This window comes from Filobasidium floriforme (genome assembly GCF_021052385.1).
Source record: "Filobasidium floriforme strain CBS 6241 chromosome Unknown HD553scaffold_1, whole genome shotgun sequence".
In the NCBI taxonomy this organism is placed as follows: domain Eukaryota; kingdom Fungi; phylum Basidiomycota; class Tremellomycetes; order Filobasidiales; family Filobasidiaceae; genus Filobasidium; species Filobasidium floriforme.
In genome coordinates, this window is record NW_025763622.1 from 1,822,727 (window position 1) to 1,849,554 (window position 26,828).

General features: G+C 52.9%; 7 protein-coding genes across 7 annotated transcripts; 3 read left to right on the forward strand and 4 right to left on the reverse strand.

The window, feature by feature from the left end:
* Positions 1-110: 110 nt before the first annotated feature.
* On the forward strand, positions 111-2,398 carry HD553DRAFT_354545 (uncharacterized protein; the record flags this gene model as incomplete). Its single annotated transcript, XM_046183803.1, has 9 exons — positions 111-119; positions 174-251; positions 330-564; positions 641-1,014; positions 1,074-1,167; positions 1,226-1,624; positions 1,680-1,755; positions 1,809-2,071; positions 2,140-2,398. 9 exons carry the CDS (start codon positions 111-113, stop codon positions 2,154-2,156), a joined length of 1,545 nt encoding a protein of 514 aa, XP_046040470.1. The 3' UTR covers positions 2,157-2,398.
* Positions 2,399-2,914: 516 nt separating this feature from the next.
* On the forward strand, positions 2,915-4,260 carry HD553DRAFT_321419 (uncharacterized protein; the record flags this gene model as incomplete). Its single annotated transcript, XM_046181226.1, has 7 exons — positions 2,915-2,935; positions 2,996-3,079; positions 3,124-3,376; positions 3,435-3,781; positions 3,857-3,917; positions 3,978-4,145; positions 4,220-4,260. The coding sequence occupies 7 exons, from the start codon at positions 2,915-2,917 to the stop codon at positions 4,258-4,260; spliced, it is 975 nt and encodes a 324-aa protein (XP_046040471.1).
* Positions 4,261-4,904: 644 nt separating this feature from the next.
* Positions 4,905-7,154, reverse strand: HD553DRAFT_303511 (uncharacterized protein). Its single transcript, XM_046178884.1, has 6 exons — positions 7,074-7,154; positions 6,668-7,018; positions 6,112-6,602; positions 5,829-6,030; positions 5,301-5,750; positions 4,905-5,239 (listed from the first exon to the last, which is right to left on the reverse strand). Exons 2-6 carry the CDS (start codon positions 6,869-6,871, stop codon positions 5,144-5,146), a joined length of 1,443 nt encoding a protein of 480 aa, XP_046040472.1. The 5' UTR covers positions 6,872-7,018; positions 7,074-7,154; the 3' UTR covers positions 4,905-5,143.
* Positions 7,155-7,304: 150 nt separating this feature from the next.
* On the reverse strand, positions 7,305-12,839 carry HD553DRAFT_17913 (uncharacterized protein). Its single transcript, XM_046176943.1, has 9 exons — positions 12,198-12,839; positions 11,803-12,113; positions 11,079-11,745; positions 10,599-11,009; positions 10,392-10,534; positions 9,859-10,327; positions 9,172-9,796; positions 8,949-9,109; positions 7,305-8,875 (listed from the first exon to the last, which is right to left on the reverse strand). Exons 1-9 carry the CDS (start codon positions 12,531-12,533, stop codon positions 7,640-7,642), a joined length of 4,359 nt encoding a protein of 1,452 aa, XP_046040473.1. The 5' UTR covers positions 12,534-12,839; the 3' UTR covers positions 7,305-7,639.
* Positions 12,840-15,811: 2,972 nt separating this feature from the next.
* Positions 15,812-21,430, forward strand: HD553DRAFT_17932 (XRN 5'-3' exonuclease N-terminus-domain-containing protein). The gene is made up of 12 exons (XM_046176945.1): positions 15,812-16,187; positions 16,244-16,651; positions 16,719-17,273; positions 17,335-17,990; positions 18,050-18,197; positions 18,260-18,381; positions 18,447-18,591; positions 18,651-19,283; positions 19,345-19,463; positions 19,531-19,662; positions 19,732-20,208; positions 20,276-21,430. Exons 1-12 carry the CDS (start codon positions 16,184-16,186, stop codon positions 21,146-21,148), a joined length of 4,272 nt encoding a protein of 1,423 aa, XP_046040474.1. The 5' UTR covers positions 15,812-16,183; the 3' UTR covers positions 21,149-21,430.
* Positions 21,231-22,588, reverse strand: HD553DRAFT_266791 (uncharacterized protein; the record flags this gene model as incomplete). The annotated part of the gene is made up of 2 exons (XM_046177502.1): positions 21,231-21,712; positions 21,796-22,588. 2 exons carry the CDS (start codon positions 22,586-22,588, stop codon positions 21,231-21,233), a joined length of 1,275 nt encoding a protein of 424 aa, XP_046040475.1.
* Positions 22,589-23,837: 1,249 nt separating this feature from the next.
* Positions 23,838-25,480, reverse strand: HD553DRAFT_266876 (ras GEF; the record flags this gene model as incomplete). Its single annotated transcript, XM_046177505.1, has 6 exons — positions 23,838-24,121; positions 24,190-24,406; positions 24,475-24,825; positions 24,889-25,048; positions 25,111-25,276; positions 25,345-25,480. 6 exons carry the CDS (start codon positions 25,478-25,480, stop codon positions 23,838-23,840), a joined length of 1,314 nt encoding a protein of 437 aa, XP_046040476.1.
* Positions 25,481-26,828: the final 1,348 nt, after the last annotated feature.

A 26,828-nucleotide genomic window follows, 5' to 3' on the forward strand; every position in this document is an offset into this window, starting at 1 on the left:
CATAACAAATAATGCAGAAGCGATATAACCACTTTTCACGTCTGAATCGATACCGAAACTAAGGACTCGTAGCGATTATTCACCTTGATCGTGTCCATCGCAGTGCAAGAATGGTAGATGTGAGTATACAATTACGAAGCAGGAAATGGCATACTAACATGTGTGTGTAGCAGAATATGCATACCGGGGATCCCGCCATAGAGTATACTAGTACGCGATTGGTCATTGTCGTTGACATGCCTCTGAATTTCGTGAGTTCGGTAGCAGACCCAAATCTCGTTTGCATTCGCCTCACCGGATGAACATTGATTCGCATACACATGTCGCAGCCGAGCGAGGATGAAGTGCTTGTCTTGAAATATCTTTATTGGATTCAAGAAGATATCCTCTGGCGCCTAGGCTCGCTCAAGCAGCACATCACAAGCACTGAATTTGTATTGGTCAACAACTGTCTCATCGACCACGACACATTTGAACGATTGAAGGAACACCATAGTATTACTGTCCTCGCCTCGAAAATGTCTGGAGCCTACGAATGGGACGACCTTCCGACTACATTGAGTAGTGAGCCACCGTAGCGATCGTCCTGAGCCGCGTTATATCAAGAAGGCTGAGCCATATCGCACGGCTGACCTCGCAGAAAAGGCGACCGAGAACTCCTCTCCGGCAATTTTGGTTTTCGTTCAAGCGATGTCGAAAGGGTGGGGATGGCGGGCTCTGAACCAGCAGATCATCCTGGAATTCCCGGGAATCAAAGACGGCTATGTACTGCACTACGCTGCTTGGATACACGAAGACATACAGGTCTATGTGCAGGACAGACGTGACTCCCCTATACCCTTTTTCAAGATCGATCTGTCAGCGCCAGAAAAGGTGGAACCCAAGCTCGATGAATCCGCGAGAATTGGGTTGTTGCCAGAAATCCGTCGCGCATCGCCCGAATTGGGTCGATTTTCCTCGCCTCCTTCGGCCGATCTTCCCCTCAAATTAGGTGATGCCGTAGAGTCGGAGTCGGTATGTCATCCCTTTGAATTGTCGTTTGGCGAAATCATAATCTTTCGCTTCTTCTCCAGTCAATCCATAGCCACGATGCTACCTTCCGAGATTTGTGTCAAAATTCTCCAGGTGGAGGTCCTACTCGTACAGTGTCGACGCAAGCCGATAACGGTCAGTCGGAAGTATTGGTGATATAGACTCGTTTGCTGATAGGCGTACAATCAAACAGTAGTCGATACATTTACGACTCTTGCGGACATCAAGGATCGATTCGGAAAGGGCCCCTGCCATACATTCCATATGGTCGGAAGATGCAAGCAAAGCCGTTGCACCCATCTGCACGACCGGATCAAATTTTCACCTCAAGCTTTACAGCAGTATCGTCTCTACCTAAGCGGCCAGACGTGTCCTTATGGAGGCGCTTGTAAATACAGTGCTGCGGGCAAGTGCTTTTTCGTACACGACTGCCCTATGGGAGACTGCTGCCTCCGACCCCTCTGCAAATGGAAGCATCCAGAAAAGACCGCTCGACCTGCTCGAACGTCGGAACTTCCTCATCAGCAGATTCTCAGTCCGAGTTCTTTCTTCAATCACGGTCTAACACCCCATGCCGGAAGTGGCACGCGACGTCAGTGAACCAATCACGCAGCCGTGCCACATACTCGCTAACCGATCTTCTTCAGCGCTGGTCAATTCCAGAAACTCAGAGCTTTCCCAAGCCTGGCAGCAGGAATCGAATGGATTGCCGCTCACGCACGAGTAAGTGGTAGTCCTTCGATGTCACGGTAATTCAACTGATGCCAGCTATCTAGGCCGAAGGATTTTATACCCCTCATCAAAGCCATGTACGACATGTCCCAACGGAAAGACGACCCGAAAATATCTCGCGGTCAACTAGGAGCCTTTTTGAGCGCGAGATATGGGTGGCCTATCGGCTTGGAAAAATACGCAGACTTCAAGAAGTATTCTCACGCAGCTGCTCGGCATGGGTATGTTACCCTTGGACTTGACAGTGCGATCGGCAGCGGTTCCGAATGGATCAAGTCGACCGGAAGATTGGAAAATGCCTGTGGAGGTGAGTCCAAGCCTTGCAGCGAGTCTTGGGACTTACATTGACCCCAAAGACTATACCGCCGTTGTCAGTCGATCCTTACCACTAAATCGAATCGGCATTCAGCGCAACACCGTATCGATCTATCGAGTTTCAAAGCCTACGATCGTCCTGTTATTCTTCCGACGACCTTGCAATATGTCCCTCAATGCAGGTTGTACGGCAAATAGTAAATCAGTATATCTGTACAATTAAGACCCCCTTATGTGATCCGAGTAAAATTCGAAAATCAACGCAGGATCACATCGCGAATCGATTGTACTTCGTCTTGTGCTTTATGTTACATACACCGTGTACTGTCGGTTCCTGTTCGATACAAGAGTCAGGGTCATCGACCTTGTGGATCGGCAACAACTTTACCATTTTTCCCGTCAAGTAGACCTGTGTCTGAAGCAAAGTCAAGGGCGCCAAGCGGATCGACGGAAGCAGAAGGAAGGCTCGGCCGATCTTCTCAAAGGAGAGCGCCACCGAGATCAGCAGTGGATAGCCGATGTTTGACGTTTAGCATAGGTATTAAGTTTCCCTTGTTCATTGCTTGCATTTCCACAGCCATAAGATCGTCGATAACATAGATACGCTAAGATAACCGTGCCTGACTACACCGGTTGTACGACGATCCGTACATGTTCTGCTGCTGCTGTGAGAAGCCCGAAAGCTGAGAAGCATGAAACTGGCAAATCCGGTCAATTGAAAAGTCCCCTAGGGGCCTATATAGATGAGCAGCAGTTGTCTGGTGGGTACATTTGCAAGCTTTCTGATAGGATCTGACGAAGTTGCAGTGTATGATATTAATCTGCCTGCGGCAAGATGACGATGTCGACGATAGCGGTCAGTTTTACAAGAGCGCATGGATCCTATTGCTCGACTGACAATACGATATCTCGACAGATTGACCAGAACTTCCGCCCTACCGTTCTCAACCACGATGAATCGAGCAGAGCGATAATCGTGATGAGCGTTCCCGTGGATATGGTGAGCTGTATCACTTCGGTCAACCGGTGTCTCATTGAGAAAAGAAACCATGTCAGGCCGTGGATGATGAAGAGATCATGGTTGAATACATCGCCGCTGTTGAGGAGGACGTCGAACGGTTCCTTAAGACCCAGAACCACCGGATCTCTGGAATAGAGGAGATCATAGTTGATGATACAGCGGCTGGATTGGATTACCACGTTTGTGCATACTTACAGCAGTATCCCATCACAATCTGGCCTGGAAGGCACAATCGCAGCGCGGATGATGGAAGGGTGTTCGAGAACATGCTCAAGAGTGCGTTCAGGCCTTACTTAAATTGCCGAACGACTACTGACATGAAGGCTTTCAGTAGATCATGCATTGTCTGGATCTGGACCTGCTATTCTGATTACTGTACAGCCTCTCAAGCAAGCCTATATTCGGCCGCCGCCACCCCATCAGGTGGATATCGATTTTGTGGGGATACAGGAAGGCTTTCAAGCGCATTACGCTACCCTAGTCGACACGGACGTCAACAAATACTTGGAATTCAGAGAGGAGAGTTTTTCGAGCTTTGTGACCGTCAATCTACATCTACGAGGCGTCTCTATAATAAAAAATACGCCTTTGCTAGTCTCCCCAAGGGGATCGCGACCCAAAGCCGACCCTGAGCCGTCTCGTGTTTACGTTCACGGAGCTGTGGCGCATTGCGGAGTGAATGTAAGCAGTGCGAGCGAAGCGACCGATAATCTCAATTGCTGATTAGGGTCCGCGACTCCGTTTGCCGGAACTAAGGCTTCACACAAGTCCATTAAGCACAAGACAGTTGGAAAGACTGCGCATCATCTCGATAATCGTAAGTCTATGGTTTGGGTGCTTTTTTCGCGAAGCGCTGATCAAAGACTACTTCGCGCAGGCATATCCGACTTCAAAGGCGTCCAGCATATCGAGAAGAAATTCGGCAAGAAGCCCTGCCATGATCATCATCAACTTGGAAAATGCAGCAGAGGATGGGCGTGCCAGTATCTCCACGATCAGATACAATTCAGCCCTACTGCCTCGATTCAATACCGAGTTTATCTTGGTCAGCAGATGTGCAAATACGGAAGAGGCTGCCATAGATTGGCCAAGGGCAAATGCCTGCTGTTTCATCAGCAGGTTTGTTCCGCCATTCAACCAAAAACTGTGGCGTTAGGTAAGCCGCCGCGCTCAACCGTCGAGATTTTCTGTCTAAGTTTTTTTTTCATCAGGGATTCATGAGCGGCCCTGCACGTTTGAATGGAATAAAGCTGATCAGTTAGTCGGAACTGAATCTGCATCCAATCTGAAACCCCAAGAACCAATTAGTTATATTTGCGCAGAAAAATACAGCAGGACTGCCTTCTCCTCATCTCAACTTTAAGACAATTGGTTGAAGACAAGGGAGACCCGAAAGTACTTAGAAGTCTGGTAGGCGCCACTCTTAGACAGCAAACCTGGCCACACGGCCTGCAAGCGAATTTCAAGGCGTATACGAAGGAGGCAATTCGTCTCGGTTACGTCGTCGTAGGCACCGACGATACTATTCAGGGCCGTGACTGGATTCAATCCACCGGGAAGCTCGAGAGGGCTTGTGGAGGTCAGTAAACCCGCTACCATCTGTGGGTCTCACGAAAGATTTATGATGCATTTGATTTAGGCTACTTCTAAGCTCAGGCTAGACTCCATCGTTGGTCTAGAATGAGCGTTAAATCAGCAGCAGTGCTTCTTGATAGCAACGGAACTGCAACATCGGCATACGGAGATGCTATACGAAGCGCAGAAGGCTTTTAGATGGCCCATATAACGTGTACTAGAGTTACGATCGATCAACATATGGATTCATACGAGTCGCAAGCTGTCTAACCATACAGCACGACAAAATGGCCAACACAAGATGTTCCATTACACGTATAATACTAGCTTTAAGCTATCCGATGCCTATCATGGCTATTTACAACGCGATATTACAAATCGTGTCTCATAACGGTCGGTATCCCTCTTGACATCTGGTTCCCAAAATCCGTGATAGCAAATCCGTCGTTCGTGATCTCATACGGTTCGTTACGTCTGCTGCTTCGCGTCTGGCAATACGACAGGAGCGCTGCAGACCGGACACCTTCCCGAGGCAGTTATGAGCCATTGATCGATGCACTCCACCTGTGTAGAACGTCAATCAGTAACCTAGAACAACACACTGCAATACAGATCGAATACTCACATGGAAAACATGCCCGCAGCCCAATAACCGCAGTGCATGCTCATCCTCCGTCTCTCCCGCCGCCGGTGCGTCTGTCCTGACAGCTTCGACGAACTCGGCTAGACAGATGGAACAGCTGGCCAGTTCCTTTTGAAGTCTGATGACGGGCAGTGTGTACCCTTCCATCCTTGTCGGCTGAACCCGAGGTTGAGGCACACGTGGTTGTATTGTCTGTTTGGTTTTGCGATTCTGCCATCTGAAACCGTTCTTCAGAGGTTCCCTATCCTTCTCGACTAAATCGTTGGAGTCGGAAGTGTCGACTTCAGGTTCTTCCGCTACTGTTGATGCAGGAAGGTATGTGACCTTCGACAGCCCCTGTACGAGCGTCGCATCCATAGGTTTCGGTGGGAGAGGGAAAGGGAGAGCCGGTTCAGGCAGAGGTGCTACTAGCCCAAACCTCCTCAACAAGACCTACAGAACAACCGCATGGATGCCAACCATGAGCACGCCTGTACCACTGACAGACATGTAAGGATATTCTGAACCCACCAAGATACCCGGTCCAACGACCCCTACGACGAGGATCACGAGGACGACCTCTAACAACAGGAACCACCCCACGCCGATGACGACCATGACGGCCCACCATAACAAAGGGGCGGACCGACGACACGTGTCGAGGGAGGTAAAGAGGAGGATGTTGCCGTAGATGAACAAGGCTAGGGAGAGTAGGCCGAGGGATAAGGAGATCCTGGTTAATAATGGAAAGTCAACGCAGTCTGTCAATTGATGGCGGATCGAGAGATAAAGCGAGTCACAAAAGTGGACGAACTTGGGAGCGATCCAATCCATCCCTCTGGCAAGTCTTGAAGAAAATGTCTCGGGATATTCATCCACCCTTTCCGACTGTGGCCGGTGATCCTCCTTATCTTCTTTACCATACATAGTCTTTCCCTCGGCATTCCCAACACTGCGTCCCTCTCTGGACCCCAATTCCTGAGAGTCCTTGTATAGCGTCGGTAGAACAGTCGTCGAAGAAGGTTGTCTCCCATCTACTTCGATACTCGGCCGACCAGGTGCCAACCTCCCTGCCTCCAGCGTTTCTTCCTCTGCCGCCTCTTCCTCCTCGCCGTCTTCTCTTCTGCGGAAGACGACCCAGATACTGACGCTCCAGCAGACAGCCAGCCGCACGATAGACGCAATGATCCATTTCTCCAGTGGTTTCCCGCATGATTCGGATGGAACGGATGATTGGCTGATCCCGGGAGTTGTCGGTGATGTTCGATGTCGAGCGAGAATGAGGAGGACTAAGAGACAAGTGATCTAGCCGACATTCGCAAGAATGTCAGTCAAGCCAGGACTATCGCTCGGATACGGTATCAACTCACCTGGCTGATAGCTAGACCTCCCTTGAGGAAGATGACCCCCGAACGACTATCTTTTAGGGTCTTGTATCCGGCCAGGGCCAGCTTGATCGCCTGTGATCTAGTCTCTCGAGCCCACATCGCGTCGTCTTCGGCCGGTCCCGTGGGCGAGTTGATCGACACTGCCAGATGATCGGAGGTCGAGAGATCCCTGTGCCGGGATGCCATGATGATTCGACTCTACGAGCAGCAGTGTCCTTCTGTTGTATTTCCGTGTTGTGGAAATGATTCGATGAAGATGCCTGTCCACTTTTTGGGACCCCGTCCACCTCACCTCCCCTCGGTGCCTAAAAAGGCTTGGCCGGGACCGAGCGACTGTGTGATTGTCAGCGATTGAGCGGGAGCATGGTTAGGGACGATGGTTCTGCACCTCGTCTGATCTGCGAGTCATACGCTCGACAAGGGGGAAACAATGCGATGCACCATTGACAACTTTGTCCTTGACGGTATCCATGCTAATGTCATCCGGGATACGAGTAGTGCAAGTTGTTAGTGCCAATCATCATCTATCATCTGGAAAAACTCCGAAGTCCGCGCGCGCAACTACTACCGAAGACAGGGACAAGGTTCAAGGTTCGATATCCGGTTCCTTGCAGAAACGGCACAGGACGTAAAATGAATAGCGTGGCGAGGCTAGGTGTTCTTACAACATGGCGCAAGTACAAAGAATTTTCTTGACCTATCTCGCTACCGGATCATCGTGTTATTATAGGACCATTGGTAGTGGGTTTCCAAGAGCAAGAGACATGCATAAGTTTTGATCTTTCGTTTCCTCCTTGTTTTTACTTTTCTTGGTGCGCGAGCGTTGGTTTTGCGATAAACTTGGAAATTTGGTTCTGGGTGGCGTGCAGTAGATGCGGAAATGACGGTGTCGTGTCGCGAGGTCGTTAAACAAGCAAGGTGATTGAAAGAGAGTGTTGTTGGTTGTACCTGGTCTCAGATGCTACCGAGATGCCAATAAGACGCGTTCGGGTCGAACCCTTCATCCCACTTGGAATCCGCCAGACCTTCCGTGAGCCATCCGTCCTCCCCAAACAGGTCGACGTGCTGCTGCACGGGCGAGACGGTTCCGATGGGAGCTCGATGATGATGGATCGGCGGAGGAGCCTGACGAGGCGTCCCCGTCGCACCCTCGGACGACGGACTGACCTCGAACCTGGCATCCCCAGGACCGAGGAGATCGGGAGTGGCCGCGATAATCGTCGGCGCGCTTTCCTCGTCCTCTTCAAGTCCGCTAAAGTCGATAAACGACGAATAGTCGAACCCTTCCGGAACCGCGGGCTGCTGGATAGGCATCGACATCGCCGGTCCCGACTTGTGCGGCATCATCGACGAGGGACCGAAGGGCGCTTGAGCCGTACGCATACGCACGATAAATGCGCCCAGCGCATCGTCAAACGGTACCGGTACGTCGATCGCCAGATCCGCCTTGACATTGTCCAGCACGGTCTGGTCGTGCCGGTCCAGCACGTTTTCCAGCCGTTTCCATTGGCTCGTCAGATACGTCACCGGGTCCGACTGCGCGTCATTGTCCGCCTTGATTCTGGCTTGGACCATCTGTTCGCCCAGTTTTACGCCCAGGACGTTGTCCGGAGCCGCAGTCAATATCGGTGGCCGACCAGGTACGGCTGGCGCGGGGCCGTTGTCCACCTTGTCAGGAGATGCGGTCAGGTCGACTGGCGTGGACCCTGCGGCATCGACATCGATAGGCTCTTGAGGCATCCCAGCATTGGTCGGCTTTCTCCTCCGTTTGGGTTGCGGTCGTTTCGTCTGAGATGGCGGCGAAGTCACATTTCCGTTCGATTCTCCCTCCGCTTTGACCTTGACCGGTGAGCCTGAAGCCGAGGACGGCTTTTCGTCCTTGAGCTTGGGGTTCTGCTTCTGACGCTTGGCCGGTGGGGGTTTCAAATCCTCGATCCGAAGCCGGGGAGCGATCACCGGGGTGTTTGCCGACGGAGCCTGCTTGGCCTGCGCCGAATCGGGTATCGCTTGAGCGTTACCGTTGCTCTGTCCCTCTGCGGACGATGGCTGCCCCATAGTACCCCTCAGGGCGACGCTCAGATGGCCAACCTCCTCGCGTATACGAGGAAGTTGAGTCATCAGTTCCTCTCTCGACAGAACCGCCGTCCGATTCTTTTCCCATCGAAGGCTGGCATATTTCAATACAGCAGCCTGCACGCACGCGGAAATAGCCGAGACGATCAGCATCTAGACGAGTTATCAAAGCAAGCGCCAAGGATCTAACCGTGTTAACTGCCACGCTTGTCCGCTCGCTGACCTGCCATTTGCGAGCTATCAGGACCGTCAGCATCCTGTCGAATTGCAACACAGCGTTCTGAGCGAGCGCGATCATTTTGGTGTACTCTTGCTCCTGTTCGGCAGGCAGCATAGGGTGAGATACCAATCCTATAGTTCGTCTACGAGTCAGTACACAATGGAGATTGTCGAAGACTGCCCGAAAGACTCACCTTGAGTTGGGTCACGGTCTCTATACATCTGGTTCAGTTGATCCTTGGCGAATTCCAACTCTGCCCGAGGGACACCACCAGGAAGCAGGCTACTTTGAGATGCCGCTGCAGCCTGCATCTGTTCTTGGGAGATGCCCGCTTGCTGCGACAGCTGTAAAAGGCTCTGCTGGAGTCTGGCTTGCATCTGAGGGTCACCTGACGTCTGAGCCTTCTTCGCGAGTTCGGCGATCTGTTGACGTTGGTCGGCAATACTACGATGTTGTTCAGGCGTCAGGCCTAGCGCCATCATCTGCTCGACCGACATGGTCAAAGGATTGATTCCTCCGGGCAGACCACCCATAAGTGCATTTCGAGGTGATGCCTGCGGGGGGTTGCTCGGATTGCCAGATTGTGTCGCATTCGCGAGCTGTTGTGACACGCCCTCAGAAGTACTCCCTGCTTGCTGGTTCGAGGCGCGTTGCTGATTGGTTAGGGCTATAAAAGCGGCTTCTACGTGTGCCAGCGTCTCCCGATAGATACGAGCGAGCTCCTGAGCAACTTCCGAGGATGACAAAGCAGGAGGACCCGGCACGTCTACGAATCCTAGGGCGCCCCCAATCATGCTCCAAATATCCTTTGACGATACCTATCAAGACCAACTGTAAGCCTTTGTCGAGTCGCATAGAGCGAGAAAGCTTGTCGGCTTACCTCGGCATGACCCCCGAACTTGCACACGATCAGAAAGAGGTGGTACGGCTCCACCTTTTGTCCCTCGACGTATCTTGTGGACGTATCGATCCCTTTCCGCGACGACATCGCCCTGTTTAGGCCGTCAAACATACTGATGGGCATAGACTTCTGGGTTTGCAGCGTCAGCCCGGCAAGCGTGGCTGCTCGAGGGATAGTAGAAGCGTTCACCGCAAGCCCTGCCATCAGGTTGGCGGCGCTAGCGTTCGCCTGCTGCATTTGAGCCAACAGCTGGCCATTGTTGCTGGTATTACTGCTGCTACCGTTGTTACCGCTTGACAGATCTGGCATTTGCATTAGTCGACTGGCCGGGCTTCCTTGTGGCTGACCGAAAGACGGCTGCATCGGCGTCGTGCCATTCGGCCGTTGTGCGCCTAGTTGCTGCGATTGTGCGAGCGGTGATTGTCCTACCGCATTACCCATCAAGAGACTGTTGATTTTGAGGTCAGCCACATGACGGCTCGAAATGCTGTCTATGATACCCGATGACTCACTTTGCGGACAGACCTACGGTCTTGGGGTCCAGACCGCGCCGTGCCATTTCTTTCAAGAATCCGTTACGAAAGCCGTGGATCTTGCTAAGCTTCGCCTCGGCCGGTGGTCTCGATTGCGAGTCAGGGGAGTACGAGGAGATTTGCTGAAAAGAAAGATATCAAGCGTCAGATCGGCTTGAATTTGCGAATCATCACAAGTCGACTGACCGCCTCGGTAGTCCGGAGCTGTGCATTGAGCTTGGGAATCATGGTCTTGACAGTATTGATCAAGTCGTCGTCAGAAACTTGACGGTACAGGCCCTGGCCGTCAATGACGGCTTGAATGTTAGGCGTATTCGGCATCTGGCCATTCGTCATCGCGGCTTGCTCGTTCATGTTTTGTTGCTGGCTTTGGCTCTGGGTTTGCTGCAGCATCTGAGCACGCTGCTGCTGGTTCACCATCGCCGCTTGGTTCTGGTTCATCTGCATATTCTGGGTCTGGAGCTGCTGCTGTGGATTTTGGTGCATGTTCTGGGGCGAAGCCACGGACCCGGCAGTACCCGACGACATCTGTCTAGGCAAATTGGGTCCATTTGGCAGACCTAGACGTCCTTGATGAGAGGCATAGATCGACCGCAGCTTTTCGAGGGGAAGACTTGTCAATATGGCGGCGTCCTCGGTTCTGCACCCGCCGACAGGAGATCTCACCTGGTTCATGTGTTGCTCATTCATATTGGCTGCCCAACCAAGGGTGCCCTGAACGTCTTGGCCATTAGGCCCTACTGGCCCGGCACTATTCTGCCTCTGACCGTTACCCTGCATCCACATACCAGGTGTTTGAGTTTCGCTGCCAAGAGCCGGCGAGCTTTGGGGCAGAGCGTTCCCGGTCTGTGGCGTTTTGAGAAGATGCTGACCGCCCATTTGAGGGGTCTGGAGCTGCATCGAGCCGTTCATCTGAGACTGTTGCTGTTGCTGCTGTTGTTGCTGTTGGATTTGCAACGCCTGCTGTGCGTGAGCTTGTGTCGCCGCCATGTACTTTGAGAGCTGTTGCATCTGCGACGGGGTCAATTGAGAGCTCGACAGGTTTAGTTTTGCTGTCATGTTGGATTGAGATTGTTGAGCCTGCTGAGGTGTCGAACCACCTTGCTGCTGACCCCGAGTGATCGTCGCCATGCTATGATTAGCCAACTGTCGTAGGTCGGCCGGGGTCAAGGAACCACCTTGTTGTGATTGCTGTTGCTGCATCTGCTGATGTGGCTGCTGCTGTTGTTGCTGCTGTTGCGATTGCGATTGTTGCTGCTGTTGATTTCCGTATTGTACCGCTTGCTGGCCCTGCTGTGCGGCCAAACTCCTCTGCTGGTTCTGCGCAATCATCCTGGATCGTAATACCGATCAGCTCGTAGCCCTTCTAGACAGTATCACGCCGACTGACCTTTGCAACTGAGCCATCTGCTGCGGATCACCGCCCAAGTTCAAGCCCAGGTTCTGCAACCTCGCCTGAGTCTGATTTTGGGCTTGCCCTTGTCCTTGCCCGTTTCCGCCTTGCATGTTCATCCCGCTATTCACCCTCATATGTTGCGGCCGGCCGTTACCGTTACCCTGAGGTCGCATCATCTGAGGACTCTGCGTGTTCCCCTGGTTCTGCTGCTGGTTAACGGCCTGCACATTCTGAGGCATCTGTTGTTGCTGTTGCTGCGAGATGCCCCGATTGTACGAGTTGAGCAGGTGGGCATGAGGATTGTTCTGCGACGTACAATCGCGTGATACGAAATCGTCAGTTCGACTCGGAGATGAAAGGACGTGCGGCGGCTGAGCCCGACTACTCACGTTACCAACCCCTTGACCTTGTCCCTGCCCTTGCTGACTCATGCCTAAACCCAGACCCAATCCGGCGTTTCCTCCGGCACCGCCCTGCATCATTCCCTGCATCCCTTGTCCGCCTTGTCCTCCCATGCCCATGCCCATCCCTTGGAACATGCTCATGTCGATGTTCCCAAATCCATTGTTGGTATTGGTGTTGACATTGTTGCCGTTGGAACCCTGATTCCCTCCGTTCTGGCTCATGCCGTTCAAGTTAACCCCCGAGGAAGCGATCAATGCGTTCAGATCGGCATTGCTCATCCCGAACAGGCTATTGCCGTTGTCCCCTTGGTTCGAGTACATCTTTGCGTGTAGATGACCTAACAGGCAAGTCAGACTCTTCGTCTGTTCCCTTTCCTTAGTGTCGTCTGTCGATTCAGCGGAGCGGGTGACTTCACGAGGTCCGAATCGTCATTCGCAATTGCGTCTTTGGTGTACTGGCAAAAGAATATACTGGTTCCGAGGCCAAGATTTACGATCCGTATACTTACTATGCGTCGATTGTCGAGGTGACCGCCGGCGTACTGTATGGTTAGCCCGGATTGGCTATTAAGAGCAGACCAAAAGTCTAGCTCTTGGTCCGTCCTTTCACGTCCGGTAGGATAGCGAGGAGGTGTCGTGACGTGACTTCCAGGGGAGACTGTTTTCCTTTGACCTCGGTGACCGCTTAGGGTCGACCGTCACGGTTGTCGAGAGCGAGAGCGAGTGCCGAGGAAGAGGAAGGAGAAGAAGAGTCGAAGAGGGAGAGTGAGGCGGGTCGCAAGGCGATGTTCAGGTGGTGAGTGCTGTATGCAGGGAGACGACCAGGTCCGATTTGTTCAAGATCTCCTTGGTCTGCTTTGTTGCTTCTGAGAGGTTTCGGGTTGTATGATCTGGGTCGTCAGGATTTCGTGCCCAATGGCGATGCTAGGTCGAATCAGATGAGAGTGTTGGGTTGGCGTGATGAGTCGGACGTCAGACCGAATCGATTGACGACGTAGTCGAGGATCAGGTGTTGATGATGGAGTTTGATCGACCGGGGGAGTGGCAGAAGGGGGGCGTGACCTGTGACGACGCTTTTTGATGCGACGATCCACCTGCGAAAGCGGTCCAGATTGACTCGCGGCAATTGGCAAGGACAACCCAACCAACAATCGATGGCAGATTCTTCACACTCGATACACTGGTGTCGATGCAGACGGACTAGGGCGATGTAGACGAGCTCGAGTGGGTTACAAGTTGCAAGTTGATGATGAGACGTCGAAGCTCTGATCGCGTCGATTCGGTCTAGGTCGGATTCGGATTCGGGTGTCGTCCCCGTGATCTTAGCTCGCTAGCTGTGTGGGGTAAGACGGGAGATCGACCGCGTTCACGAGCTGGAACAGGAGGATCTCGACGTCGTAACAAGTCCTGCCGATCTACAACAGCACAACAGCAAAGCCAACTGACAAGTTACCTAGCATGTCTATACATCTAGACATCAATCTACTCAAAACCACCAACAAGACCACGCACATACGATCGAGAAGAGCGCAAAGAATAGCTCACGCGTAGGTTTAGTCACCAAGATCCCGAGAGCGAGAGACACATGTCAGTTGTACAACCACCGCCCCCCTCGTAACATCCCACGGACCCGGCAAATGCAAGCTTGCCTAATCGAGAAGCGAGAAGATGCCTAGGCATTAATCTTTCAGCACAAGGTACTTTCGTCAAGCTTCAGTACAAACCGTACCTCGTCAATAGAGCAACAGATCGATATAGCCTGTCCCAGCCTACCCTGCTGTTTGCTCACTCGCTCACCTGACACCTAGCCTCTGGAAAAAGCGCCCCTCCCGAAACCCGATCCATGTTCCATCTGCCCTTCCCCGTGGGTCACGGCTCCTCGCCCCCCTTGCCCGTTCTTTGTCTTTGTTGTCCACGCTCTCACGCCCCCTCACGCCTGCTACGCCTCCCATGACCGGGATCACAGCGAAACTCAATCTGCTTCCGATCAGACCCCGGGGATCGTCCCTCGAAAAGGGCAAGTCACCCGGATGACCTGGGGAAGGAGCTAGGGTCACGTGAGTGATCGACGCGCGGATTATCTGTTTGTGCCTTCATTTGTGCGCTTCAGAGAGTTTCCAGGTTCCAAGTGTGGTTTCACCTATCGGCCGTCAAGATCGCGCCGATCAGATCCGGTAGCGTCGTTGCCCTTTGGACGTGTGCAGCGTGAACTCTCGTGACCTTGTCGTTCGAGGTTCCCATGAAAACAGGAAATATGCTATCGCAGAGCAAGAGCATCAACGAACTTCGCGACGAGGACTTCGCGGACAACGAAAGTGAATTGTAACATGTCAACCGGGATGTCGACGAGGTCCAACTAATAGGTGGCCAAACAATGCACATACTCGACGATATTTGGTGTTAAACTATCCCTCAATATGGACCTCATACGCAGTAATCGAAAAAAGACCGTCGAGTTGACTGTTTCGGGCAAACCAGGTGGGAATTCGCGCGAAGCTGGCGATCTTCTCGACGGGTGATTCGTATCGGTTTCGGTCGGTGCCTAGCATTTGCTGACGTCCCCGTTGAACTCAGGTTGTACATTCCAGTTTCTGAGCAATCGAGGCATTTCTCTTGCGAATGATCTTGTGTTCAGCGGTTAATTTTAGCGGCAGGAAATTCTCGGACAAAGGTTCTTGGTTATCGATCATCCTTCTGGTCTCATATCCCATTCGCTAAGCATACCCCAACCCAATGTCGCTTCCTCAAACGAAACGCTGTCACGCTGATTGAGTCTAGTATTTCGATTGATGTTCTATTCACAAGGGATCGGAAGCTCATTCCAACCGCAACATTTCCATCACAATCTCGGAGATCGTCTGCATGAGATGCGCGACGACAAAGCCACAAAAAACATGTGCCTGTTGCCCTGCCAACGACAAGGTCCTTGGCCACTCAGCTTTCAATAGCGTTGAAGCTCGCTCCAGACCAAGTGAGTGAGGCATTCGTTCGTTTCCTTGCTTCACTGCCGCTGCCGTCATATAGCAATGTTGACCGGAGTCCACCGCCGGCAGAGCAATGAATATATTTGGCGGTGTAGAGGGTGATTCGGCAGCATAGATCCTCTTTCACCATAGTGGTTCTTGAATCCTACTACCCTCCTGGGCGATCTCAAATCTGGTTGTGAATCGTGGTCGCAAACCAACAAAGGTGAGCCATGTCGTGAGCAGCCGATCGATATCATCACGCGCAAGCGAGATCGATCGCTCCGATCTTCCAAGGCTCTAGGATGAATTCGGATCGATGCTGTCTGGCCACCCAACGATCAGGTCGTTGCGAGAAAATGGGTGGCGACTGGGTTGACCAGGTGCGATTGGACGTGACAGTCCTCGGTTCCGGTCAAGGCGAGGTGGAACGATTCCAGGCAGTCACGGTGGCCCGGTAGCGAGGTCCGGATGAAAGCGCGATCCATCCGATCAAGCGCTTATCGACGCGTCACCCGTTACGTCGCCACGATCGCCAGCTGGGCCTCGAGGGTACTGTACTCTGTATATGATGGCCATGATCACGGATCACAAGGTCGAACCATCTCCATCGCCCCCGCCCCCCTTTCTCTCCCTTTCTTGAAACACCTGGAATTCAAACCCTCGCATCCTTAAGCTAAAGTTAAAGAACACCCAAGTGGGAGTGTCATAAATCGAGGAAGTCTCTCTTTGTTCCTCATCGCCTCTCAACAACCGGACAACTCGGTCAATCTTCTTCACCTTTGGAATCCTTAAGTTCAGAAAGCTCTATAGTTCGATCTCGTTATAGTCGGACCGTCACTCTTTCTAGTAGTTCTTGATACCTACCAACAAACCGCCGTCGAGCTAGTACAGAACAACCTTGCTAGTATCACCACACCGGAACCCCCGAGCTTCATAGCATACGTCTTACAGACAACCCACACTGAACCACTAGAAACACTAAAGAGAAACGCATAACGAAGCATCATGGGTAAGCTATTGCGTATCGATCTGCTGAGCCGATTCGAGCTGACCTGGCCACAATAGGTATCCCTAAGTTCTTCCGATGGATCTCCGAGAGGTACCCCCTCACGTCCCAACTCATCACCCCGAACACGATCCCTACTTTTGATAACCTCTACCTCGACATGAACGGGATCATTCACAACTGCTCCCACCCTCCCTCGACCGAGGGCGACATGCACTTCCGGATCACCGAGGAACAGATGATCCTCGCCGTTTATGCCTACATCGATCACTTGTTCACCAAGATCAAGCCGAGAAAGGTCTTTTTCATGGCCATCGATGGATGTGCGCCTAGGGCCAAGATGAATCAGCAGAGAAGCAGGAGGTTTAGGACTGCCAAGGAGAACAAGGAGGCACAGGAAAAGGCAGAGAGGAGTGGAGAGGTCTTGCCCGAAGAAAAGGCATTCGACTCGAACTGTATTACACCGGGTGAGGCGTTGATGAGCTCTTCACACAAGTCGATACCATCTAACGTGCTGTCTCTTGATCCCTTTAGGGACACCATTTATGGCCCGTCTCTCGAAACATCTCGAATACTTTATCAACAAGAAGATATCGGAAGACTCCGACTGGCGGGGTGTCAAGGTCATCTTCAGCGGCCACGACGTCCCGGGAGAAGGAGAACACAAGATTCAAGAATTCATCAGGTTGAACAAGGCTCAACCGGATTACAACCCCAATACCAGGCATTGTCTATACGGGCTCGATGCCGATCTCATCATGTTGGGTCTGCTCAGTCACGACCCCCACTTCTGTCTCTTGCGAGAGGAAGTCACTTTCGGCAGGAACAAGAAGAAGAGCGGAGGCCTGGCTGCTCAAAACTTTTTCCTATTGCATCTCTCGCTTTTGCGAGAATACCTCGATCTGGAGTTTTCTAGTATCGCTGAGGCCATGCCTTTCGAATACGACCTCGAGCGGATCATTGACGATTTCATCTTGCTCTCGGTCTTCGTTGGAAACGATTTCTTGCCGCATCTACCGAACTTACATATCAACGAGGGAGCTATGGAGGAAATTTGGAACATCTACAAGAGGGTTCTGCCTGTCGCTGGTGAGTCGCGTCGAGTGTGCGCTCTGCATTGCACCAAGCTGAGGTGAATGCGATGCAATAGGCGGCTACTTGAACTCTAGCGGTACGATCAACGTCGATCGGGTACAGCTGGTCATGAACGAGCTGGCCAAGACCGAGATCGAGTACTTTGAGCGGGAACACGCCGACCTGAACTGGTTCAAGGGCAAGCAAGAAAAGGAGATCAAGGCGCTGGAGAACGCCAAGAATCGAGGCAAGCTGGTCTTGACCAAGAACCAACGAGCGATGTTTGACAAGGTCGAGAGATTTGTTCTTGACCTCATCGAACTCGACAAGAAGGAGATCGACCAGGTCGAATTCGTCAACAATCTGCCGGCTCGGGACAGGACTTTCATCCAGGACCTTGCCGATGCTTTGCACGTCGACCTGGCTTGGGACGAGGTGGACGAGTACGGTCAGAGTCTTGTCGTAATCGCTCCGGGTATGCTCGCCCACAAGAGCAGTCCCGCTACTTCTGCAACCAAGAGCGAGCGTGAGCCCGTCAGTGACGAGGAGAGCTCCAGCGATACAGCGGACGAGAGCGATGACGAGGATGCGGAAGGCAAGGCGGCTATCAAGCGGGTCTTAGACAAGTACAGGAAGGCCAAGGTCATCGACAATATCGATGAGGACGCTCAAAAGTCTTACCAAACGGTCTTGCACGAACGACTGAATGAATGGAAAGACAACTACTACAAAGTGAGTCTCTATCGTTCTTTCTGCGACCTGGCGTCGATACTTAACCTTTGGGTCGTCAGACCAAACTCGAGGCCAAGGACGACAAGGATGTCAAGCAGGTCGTCTACAAATACGTTGAGGGTCTACAATGGGTCATGAATTACTACTACAAGGGTTGTTCAAGTTGGGGCTGGTACTACCCTTACCACTACGCACCCAGAATTACCGGTGAGTACATGTTGTTGCAGGTCAATGAACCGTTTCTTACGCACTAGCAACGGATTTCGTAGATTTCGTCGGGCTAGGAGACATGAAGTTTGACTTTGTCCTCGGACAACCTTTCAAGCCTTTCCAGCAGTTAATGGGTGTTTTGCCGGCTGCAAGTTCCGAGCATATTCCCGTAGCGTACAGGGTGAGTCAATCGAGCCAGTGACCTGGCCGACCACCCAGTGAAGCTCATCAGGCATCCGATCGCAGGACCTCATGTTTGACCCGAGCTCTCCTATTCTCGACTTCTACCCTCAAGATTTCGAGGAGGATATGAACGGAAAGAAGCAATCCTGGGAGGCTACCGTTAAGATCCCCTTCATTGATGGCGACAGGCTACTTCGAACGATGGCCTGTAAGCACGCTGAATGTCATTGCGCTAATTGGACGACATGCTTACACGTATCACTATAGCTCGAGACCACAGGCTGACTGCGGACGAGCAAGCACGAAACCAATTGAGCGATTACAGCACCATGTTCATCTACGACGAGAGCGCGTCGAACCACTACACTTCGTCGCTTCCGGGATCATTCCCGGATCTGCCCAGGTGTAAATGTCGCATGGAGCCTTATGCTTTGCCCGACCTCGGAAACGGCGTTGAGCTCATTACTGGACTCATTGATGGCGTTCACCTTGGTGCTTCGGCTCTGGCTGGATTCCCTTCGATGAAGACACTGCCGCATCACGCCCAGCTCAACCATCACGCCATCAACGTTCATGGACAGGACAGCAGGAACATCTCGATGGTCATTACCATCGAAAACGCCTTCGAGAACGTCAAAACCTCCGAGCTGGCAGGCAAAATGGTCGGGGAGAGGACTTTCCTACACTGGCCTTTCCTGCAAGAAGGAATGGTCGTTGCTCTTTCGGACGAACTTTTCCGTTATGAGAAAGGCCCTCGAGGTGTCATTGCCACGCCTCACGAGCCCAACTCGCTGATCGACTTCCGAAAGAAATCGCACCGCATCGAGGACCACTACTCGAAACGCTTCGGGGTCGTGACTGGACAGATCGATGTCCTGATGCACGTCAGACCTTTGCAAGGTGAGTTGTATTGGGTCCACTGAGTCCACGCAGTCGTTGACCTTATCCTCGAATGACACAGGTCTGAAGCGAATGGACGATGGCTCTCTGCTCAAGGATTATGCTGAAAAGGAGAAGGAAATCGAGCAGGCCGTCCAGATGGCTGTCCGCCAGGTTGCGTTCGAGGATGAACGATATTTGGTATGTCTACCTTTCTACATGTTGTCATTGGTTTGAGACATCCGCTAATGTTCGAATCGATTCGCAGGAACAAGACCCGCCATCACTGCCTGCCGAATTCCCCAAGGGTACTAGGGTATTGTTCTTGGGCGACCACGCTTATGGTGCCGCAGCCCAAGTCACTGAAGCTACTGAACAAGCTTTGACCGTAGAACTGGCTGTGAGTATCAAGCATTGACGTCTAAGGTGGCCTTGGCTTTTGACTGACCCGTCCTCCTTGTGTCGACAGTACTTTGCCAATGAAGCCAGTGAACCCGCTGTCTATTCTCGACTCGTTCACTCGCGGCCGAACGAGAGATACCACCCGAACCCTCTCATCGCCAGAGGATTGGGAGTCTCGTCGTTGGCCATGTCTCGAATCATGTCTACAGTCTTGATCGAGACTAGCGATGGACGCAAGTACAACATCGGACTCAGCCTCAAGTTCGACGCCAAGGGTTTGAAGGTTCTCGGGTACAGCAGGAAGAACGATCGAGGTTGGGAGTTCAGTCAAGCTGCCTATGAGCTGTGCGCGCAGTACAAGAACGAGTTCCCGGACGTCTTTGAGAGGCTTGATGGCAACGATCGTGGGATCGCCCGTTCCAGGGACATGTTCCCCAATGCACCCAACCCGGATACTCGCGTCAAGCAGGTTCGGGAATGGTTGAAGGACCGCGGAGTTCTCGACCTCGAACCTGTGTCCCTCTTTGCAGAACAGTTGGACAAGGTGAGCAAGATAGCTTAGGCGACATCGTTGTCCGATCACATATTGATGCTATCTCCGCTTGTTCCAGACGACTGTGAAAGCCTTGGAGAAGACGGCCGATGAGTTCAACTCGCAGAGGCATCTGACCAAGATCAAGCGGGTCGTCATCAAGGCAGTGCCTAGGCAAGCTCTGCTGAAGCCGACACATGCCCTCTACCGTTTACAAGGACAGGTCTTTGCTATCGGAGACCGGGTCATCATGGTATCAGACGCGGCAGTCGGCGGTGTTCCCTTCTCGCTCAAGGGAGTCGTCATCGGTCTCAACGCAACCTCGATCGACGTGGTCTGGGACTCTCCCTTTATCGGTGGAGAGACGTTGACCGGTCGATGCTCCGAGCACCGTGGCTCGATCGTTCCCTTTGCCTCATGTCTCAACCTGACCAGGAAACAATTCGCCGTCAACAAGTCGTCTGCTCCGAAAGCAATGGGCCGGGACCCTGCCTTCCAGCCCAAGTTTGGCCCTCAGCCTGTCGTCCCTGGTCAGCATTTCAGGGCCAATCAGCAATTCCAGCCTCAGGTGAACGCAGCCTCGCAAGGCTTCAGGCCCCGGCCTCCTGTTCATCAAGGACCCATGCAATATGGTAAAGCTGCGCAAGGCATTCGACCTCGGCCGGCTCCAGCGGCGGCACAAGGGAACACGCCTCAGGTACAGATCCTGCATCAGGCTCTGACTGGAAAGACTGGTGGACCTATCCGGCCTGTGCGTGGACGAGGCGGATTCGCCGCTCGGCCTATGAATGGCCATGCTGTTGCTCCACCTCACGCAGCTGTACCTGTTCCGCACAACGGCGCAACCCCAGTCGTTCGCCCTACTCGGGGTCATCCACGAGGTCGAGGTGGATTCGCCGGACGAGGTCGAGGCGCTTCAAATGGCACGCCTTCCGCTCAGAGTGCGGCCTAAGATTGCTTGCGCTACGCGTTAGTCATGATGTCATTAGGTCGTCATGTTGTATTTGCTGCTAGTAAGCAATATGCTATATGCGTCAATTGTAGGCATTCCTCTTGTTCTTTCGCACGCCCATTTCGTCTGCTTGTTTTTCCAACAACCTTTCGATGTATCCACCTTCTGGGAACGTCCTGTTCCATTGATTATGCAAATGAATGCTCCAGATCTGGTTTATGCGCTTCTCCAGGTGCTGTCTGCCGTCCCGGATGGGACCCTCGCCGGACGGATCAGACCAATTGAGTCCCTTCCAAGACCCCGGATCCTTCTCGAAGGGATTAGGAAAACTGATATCGTCGTGACAATTGCGAGGGTCGGTAAAGCACCACGGAAGGACCGAGAACGGCTTGACGCCGCCGTGCATCAAACGGCGGTATAGTTTCTGGTATAGGAACGCTCCCCAATCGAGCGAGTTGGGTGTCGGGGCCGGTTCGGTGGCCATGATGTGGAACGCTTCGCACAAGTAGGGCGACTGGCGACGGAAATGCATGATATGGCCGTTGAGTATGAGATTTGGGTCGTCTATCGGGTCGTCCATGCAGTAGTATGAGCATATGACGTTCGAGCGAGGGGAGAACAGTGCGGATGGATCCACCACCACTCACCTCGACAGTCCCACTGGGTGACAAACTCGTGTTCCGTCAAGACGCCTAGATCCCTCGTCAAGATCTCGTCCATATCGAACCAGATCCCCCCATGGTTCCACAACGCCAACAACCTCACCGCATCCCCATCCACCCAAGCTGACCCGTCGTACATGCCTTCGAGCGCCTCAATCCGGTGCAAGACCGTGCCTTCCGTCATCTCCCGCACATCGACTTCTCGAACTTCGAAGACGCCTGGCCAATCCATCAAGTACTTGGCCACGACCGGAGTGACCGACAAGCCCGCGGCATCATTGGTCCAGAGGATCAACCTCGACCTCGAAAGGTCTTGCGTAGCAAGGAACGAATCGATTGTATACCCTTCCCTCTGATCAAAGGGCAAGAGGTCCATCCTCCAGTAGGTGTGATAGATCAAGGACGACGTCGTGTCGTCGTACCTCTCGTCAGGCCTGATTGTGCCCGCGAAATCGTAACACTCCATCTCGAATTTCATGTTACTCCCTGCATTCAAGGTATGCCGAGGTCGAGAGTCCAAGAATTGAGTGAGGTTGTAGTCTGTCCTCTCGACCCGTTCCGGGTCAAAACACCCTGACAAGGGTCTGTGCTCCCAATCCCGCGTAGGCACTACCGGGGGAGGTTTCTCTTTGAATGGGAATAGAGATAGGCGATGTCGTCTCCGTAAGAAGATTATGGTGGTGAAAATGCAGAGGATGACGAGAATCCGTTTCCAAGGTATCCGATTATTTTTCCGTCGAAGATTGGTATGATCCTCCAGACCCCCATTGAGGATCATGCTATGCCGGCGCCTCGACTTGCGGTACGTGGGTACCGGGGACAGAGCCCTCGACTTCCTCCTCCAATACCTCGGCAACTGCTTGACAGCATCCCTAAACTTGGCGTATCCTACCCAGGGTAGGTCTCGCCATTCCCACTCGTCGTCGAATGTCGCGTGACCTTTTCCCTTTTCGTCCGTCCGATCCATAGACATGCCGGGCATGTCATTCGAGACCGAGGTATCTATCATCGATCTCCCTGATCTAGACATCAGATCTCCGCCGACGTGCCCATTTACATTGACGTTGACCCTGACGTCGGTGTTAGGCAGAGAATCTCCCATGAGCTCATCCGACGCGACAAAGACGGCCGGCAACGACAGTCCTGTTGTCGTCGTTGATACTATTGACGGCTGGTGATTCGAGTTGGAAGATGAAGGCGCTGCGAACCGAATGTCTGGCGTATTCGGTCGACTGTATGGGTTCGCCAGGTTGATCTCGGACGGGTCGGGTACGAGGTAGCTCGGTCGATCCAGTTGACTGTGCGTCAATCGCCTTTTCGTCGCCGATGAGCCCGAGGCCTGATTCGACGGTGGCATATTGCTATCAAACTAATTGGGAGCCGAGGAGAGATGGTGTGGAAGGTGGGGGTTTGCGACAGGAGGAAACGTTAGTCAAAGGCTCTGTGAACAAGAGATGATGGAGAGGAAGAGGGAGGGACGAGGAAGAGGAGCGAGATGACGATTCCCGACGTGACGCGCGCGGTGGCCAGAGCAGGCGGTGAAGGTTTCACTGCGAAAGAAAGAAAAGGGACAACCAAGCAGCAACACAGCACGGGGACTTGATCGTGTTCCACCGCTTGGCATATAGCGTGGTCGGCATCAGGCAAGCAGAAGCGAGTCGTCGCCCCAATCGTCGGTGAAATTCGATCGACGAAGGGAGAACACGACCACGATCGCAGCGCCTGGTCGTCAGGTCCGCATGTCGATTGATCCTAATTCGTTTGCAGGCAGGTCTGAAGCGATTACAACCTGATCTCTTTGCACATTTCTCTTCTGTTTCCTTGTTGCACAGGTGCTAGAACACCGTCTTAGATCATTCCCTGCAAGACACGGTTAAAGGACGAGTTCAGCTATGTGTACGAAAGTCACGAGACATCCGCTTGCGGTACTCACCGACTCTCGGAGCATGCGGGCACTGTACCGCGATCATCGAGAGAGACACAAGTCGTGAGCCTTGCCCCGTTCTTTCCCGACCACTATGCTGGACTCACATCTTCTCGTCTTCCCGTTCCCGGGGTTCCAACTTCAAGCTCAACTCGTAAGCGTCCGGCCCGTTCTCGACGTTTTCCAATCGTTCCCTGACAAACGTCTGCACGACCGGCAAGCTGATGAATGTATAAGGCGTCGCTTGATACTGTTGGATCTCTCGAATGACGTCGGCGCATTTCTGGCGTTTGGCAAAGTGGATGAGCTTGCGAGTAGGGTCTGTCGGGCAGGGCAACATGTTGGCGTTGCCCTCTTCGATCGCCGTGAGAAATGTCAGGTAGGCGCCTGCCAGAAACGAAGCGATGTCGATCAGCTTGTGAGCGAGCAAGTTCCGTATCCATCCTGCGACTCACCTAGAAACGGAATACAAGGCGGGTTGATCCGTTTCAATAGTTCCCGATATCCCGCATATTTCCTGCCAATGTCCAACGTCTTGTCCAAGGATTCCCACAACGCTTGCGACTTGGTGCTCAGGTTATCTTTGGTCCGTTTCAGCCGGTTGATTGGTGTCGAGTCGGCGCCCGCCATGATGGCGAACATGGTGGAAAAGTTGTTGAACCGGCGGCAGTGCTAACAAAATTAGGCAACGTGTCAGTCCTCCGGTAAGGATACGGAGAGCTAGGGGTCGTCATGCTCACATCGGCAACCTGGAGGAAATACTTCATCACCTGGGCTCGCTTCTTGGCGTCGATATGGGTCAAAATGGCCTGAGCGACCCAGGCTGCCATCCTGTTGCTGGTCAAAATCATCGCCTTGATATTCGCGCCGTCCTCGCGGTTGCTCCTGGACCAAGCCGTGTCGAGGCAGTCGACGGGTTTGATGCGGTTGTACAGATTGGCCTCGAAGATCGCCAGCTGACGAGCAAGCTCTTCCGGGTCGATATCGAGCAACTGGACGCCCCGGGACGAGTTGATTTTGGGAACGATTGGAGGTGGGGGTTGAGCAGTCGTGACTGTCAACCGTCGAGCGCCGATGTCACCAACGGTTCTCTGTACAGATGGGAAATTCATCAGTAATCAAGTAGGAAGACTGTCGTTGAAGCGTCGACTCACCCGACGCTGTACCGCTCTCAAAAGCACTTGATACGGCATCTTGACCTGAATGTCTCGGGCGAGCACTTCCTCCGCGAACGTTTCAATCTTGTTGAGCACCTCGGGATCCTCTTCCTCGTTGAAGTACTGGTCGAGCCAAGTCTTGAAGATATTAAAGACTCTGTAGATAAGCCATGTAATTAGCCCCGGTAGAGCGAGGTGGACGTGAAGCCCTATTCTCACCTCAGCTTGACCGGCTTTTGTTTCCTGGTCTGCCAGTCCCTGACCTGGTCCGGAGTGAGACCAGCCGGCGGTTGTATACTGTACCGTCGGGCGAGGCGATCGACAATCTCGACTCCAGTCGCGAACGATCGATATGTCATGAGGAACGTTGCATTGAAGGAGTGGTCTGCATCAGACGCGTATCGTTAGCCTGGCGGGATCCTCTTCAACGGAGCCATCGAGACTTGCCTGTACGATCATGCAGTGTCAAGCGTTCAACCAACGCCTGCAACGTCCCGGCCTTGACGGAACCGTCCATGTACAGGATGACATCGTCATCCGAATAATCGACCGCGAGATAAGAGGGATTTTCTTCCACCGGCGGTCTCATCTGAGAGGGATCCAGAATCTCGGAGACTTCTTCCTCCCCCAACCATTTGGCGAGCTTCTTCTTGCTACCTGACACGGGAGATTGACCTGACGACTTGCCGAGTAAGCGATTAATCTGTTTCCCGCATCAGAGACGACTCACGAATATCAACCTCGCTCGCGGAACGATTACGAAGAAAGCCCATACCCCCCTTCATGAAGTTGCCCGTGCTACTCCTAGCCGACATCATCAGTGAGTTATCCATGTCGGCCATCGTCGACAGATTAGATACCGAGGAGGAAGCCGAAAGTCCATCACGTCCCAGTGATTGCTTTCGTGCGTGCAAGCTAGTATTCGAGCGATTTGCGAATGGCTGGCTGTGATGATCCTGTGACCTCAGCGATTCATTGTCTGCATCGTCGTAAGTGCGGTGTTGCCGAGGAGCGAATTGTTGCATGGAGGCAAGGGAACTTGAGCGCGATGACGACCGCATTCGTCGTGCAATCTTTTCTCGCTCCAATACTCGAGCGGATCGGCGGCCGATTTGCCCTTTGACTTGTCCGTTGGCAACAACTTCGGCTTGACGAGTAGCATTGCTGGCCATCTCTTCAAGCAGTGATCCGGTCTTGCCCCAAGTGGCTTGGAGCTCCAATAGTAGCTCGGCTGACCGGCTTTCCGCATCGGGCTGCATCATGCTCCACAGTATCTGGGCAGAAGTAGCCCTCGTCTCTGAACACATGTCCTCGTATGCTTGCTTGTGCTGAATGGCTTGTACAACCAGCGAGGAATAGGTCGAATCCGAATCCGCGATTGAGGACTCGGCTGGACTTGTGGGGCTAGCAAGTGTATCGAGATCGAGAGTCGCGGCTACGTCGAGGTTGCGCAATGTCAGCTCGAACCTTTCCACTAACGCGACCGCCTCCTCGAGCTGAGCTCTTCGTTCCAGATCGCTGACCACGGCCGCCTCGGTGCCTTTCAGTTTTTCGACTTGACCATCCATCTCGTTGACCAGCTGTTCGACTAGCTTGAGACTTCGTTCGTCGAGACGCTTCCAGTCCTTCTTGCGGGGCAGGATGACTTCGCCGAATCCCCACAGAGGATCGATGTGTTTGACTCCTCGTCCGGTCTCGCTAAGGCACCCAAGCGCCTTGACCTCGTTGATAAACAGCTCGACGCTGCCCAGTACGTCGGTCGCGTCTTTTCCAAGCTTTTCCGCGCAAGACTGGACAGGCCAGTCCATACCGACAGCAGAATGTGCAGTGAAGACGATCTTGCTGAGGCTGGCGACGATTCGACGCTGGGAAGGATGCAGTCCTTCGATAGACAGGAAGGACAACGCATGTTCCTGTGTAGGCGTCTGCGTCGTATC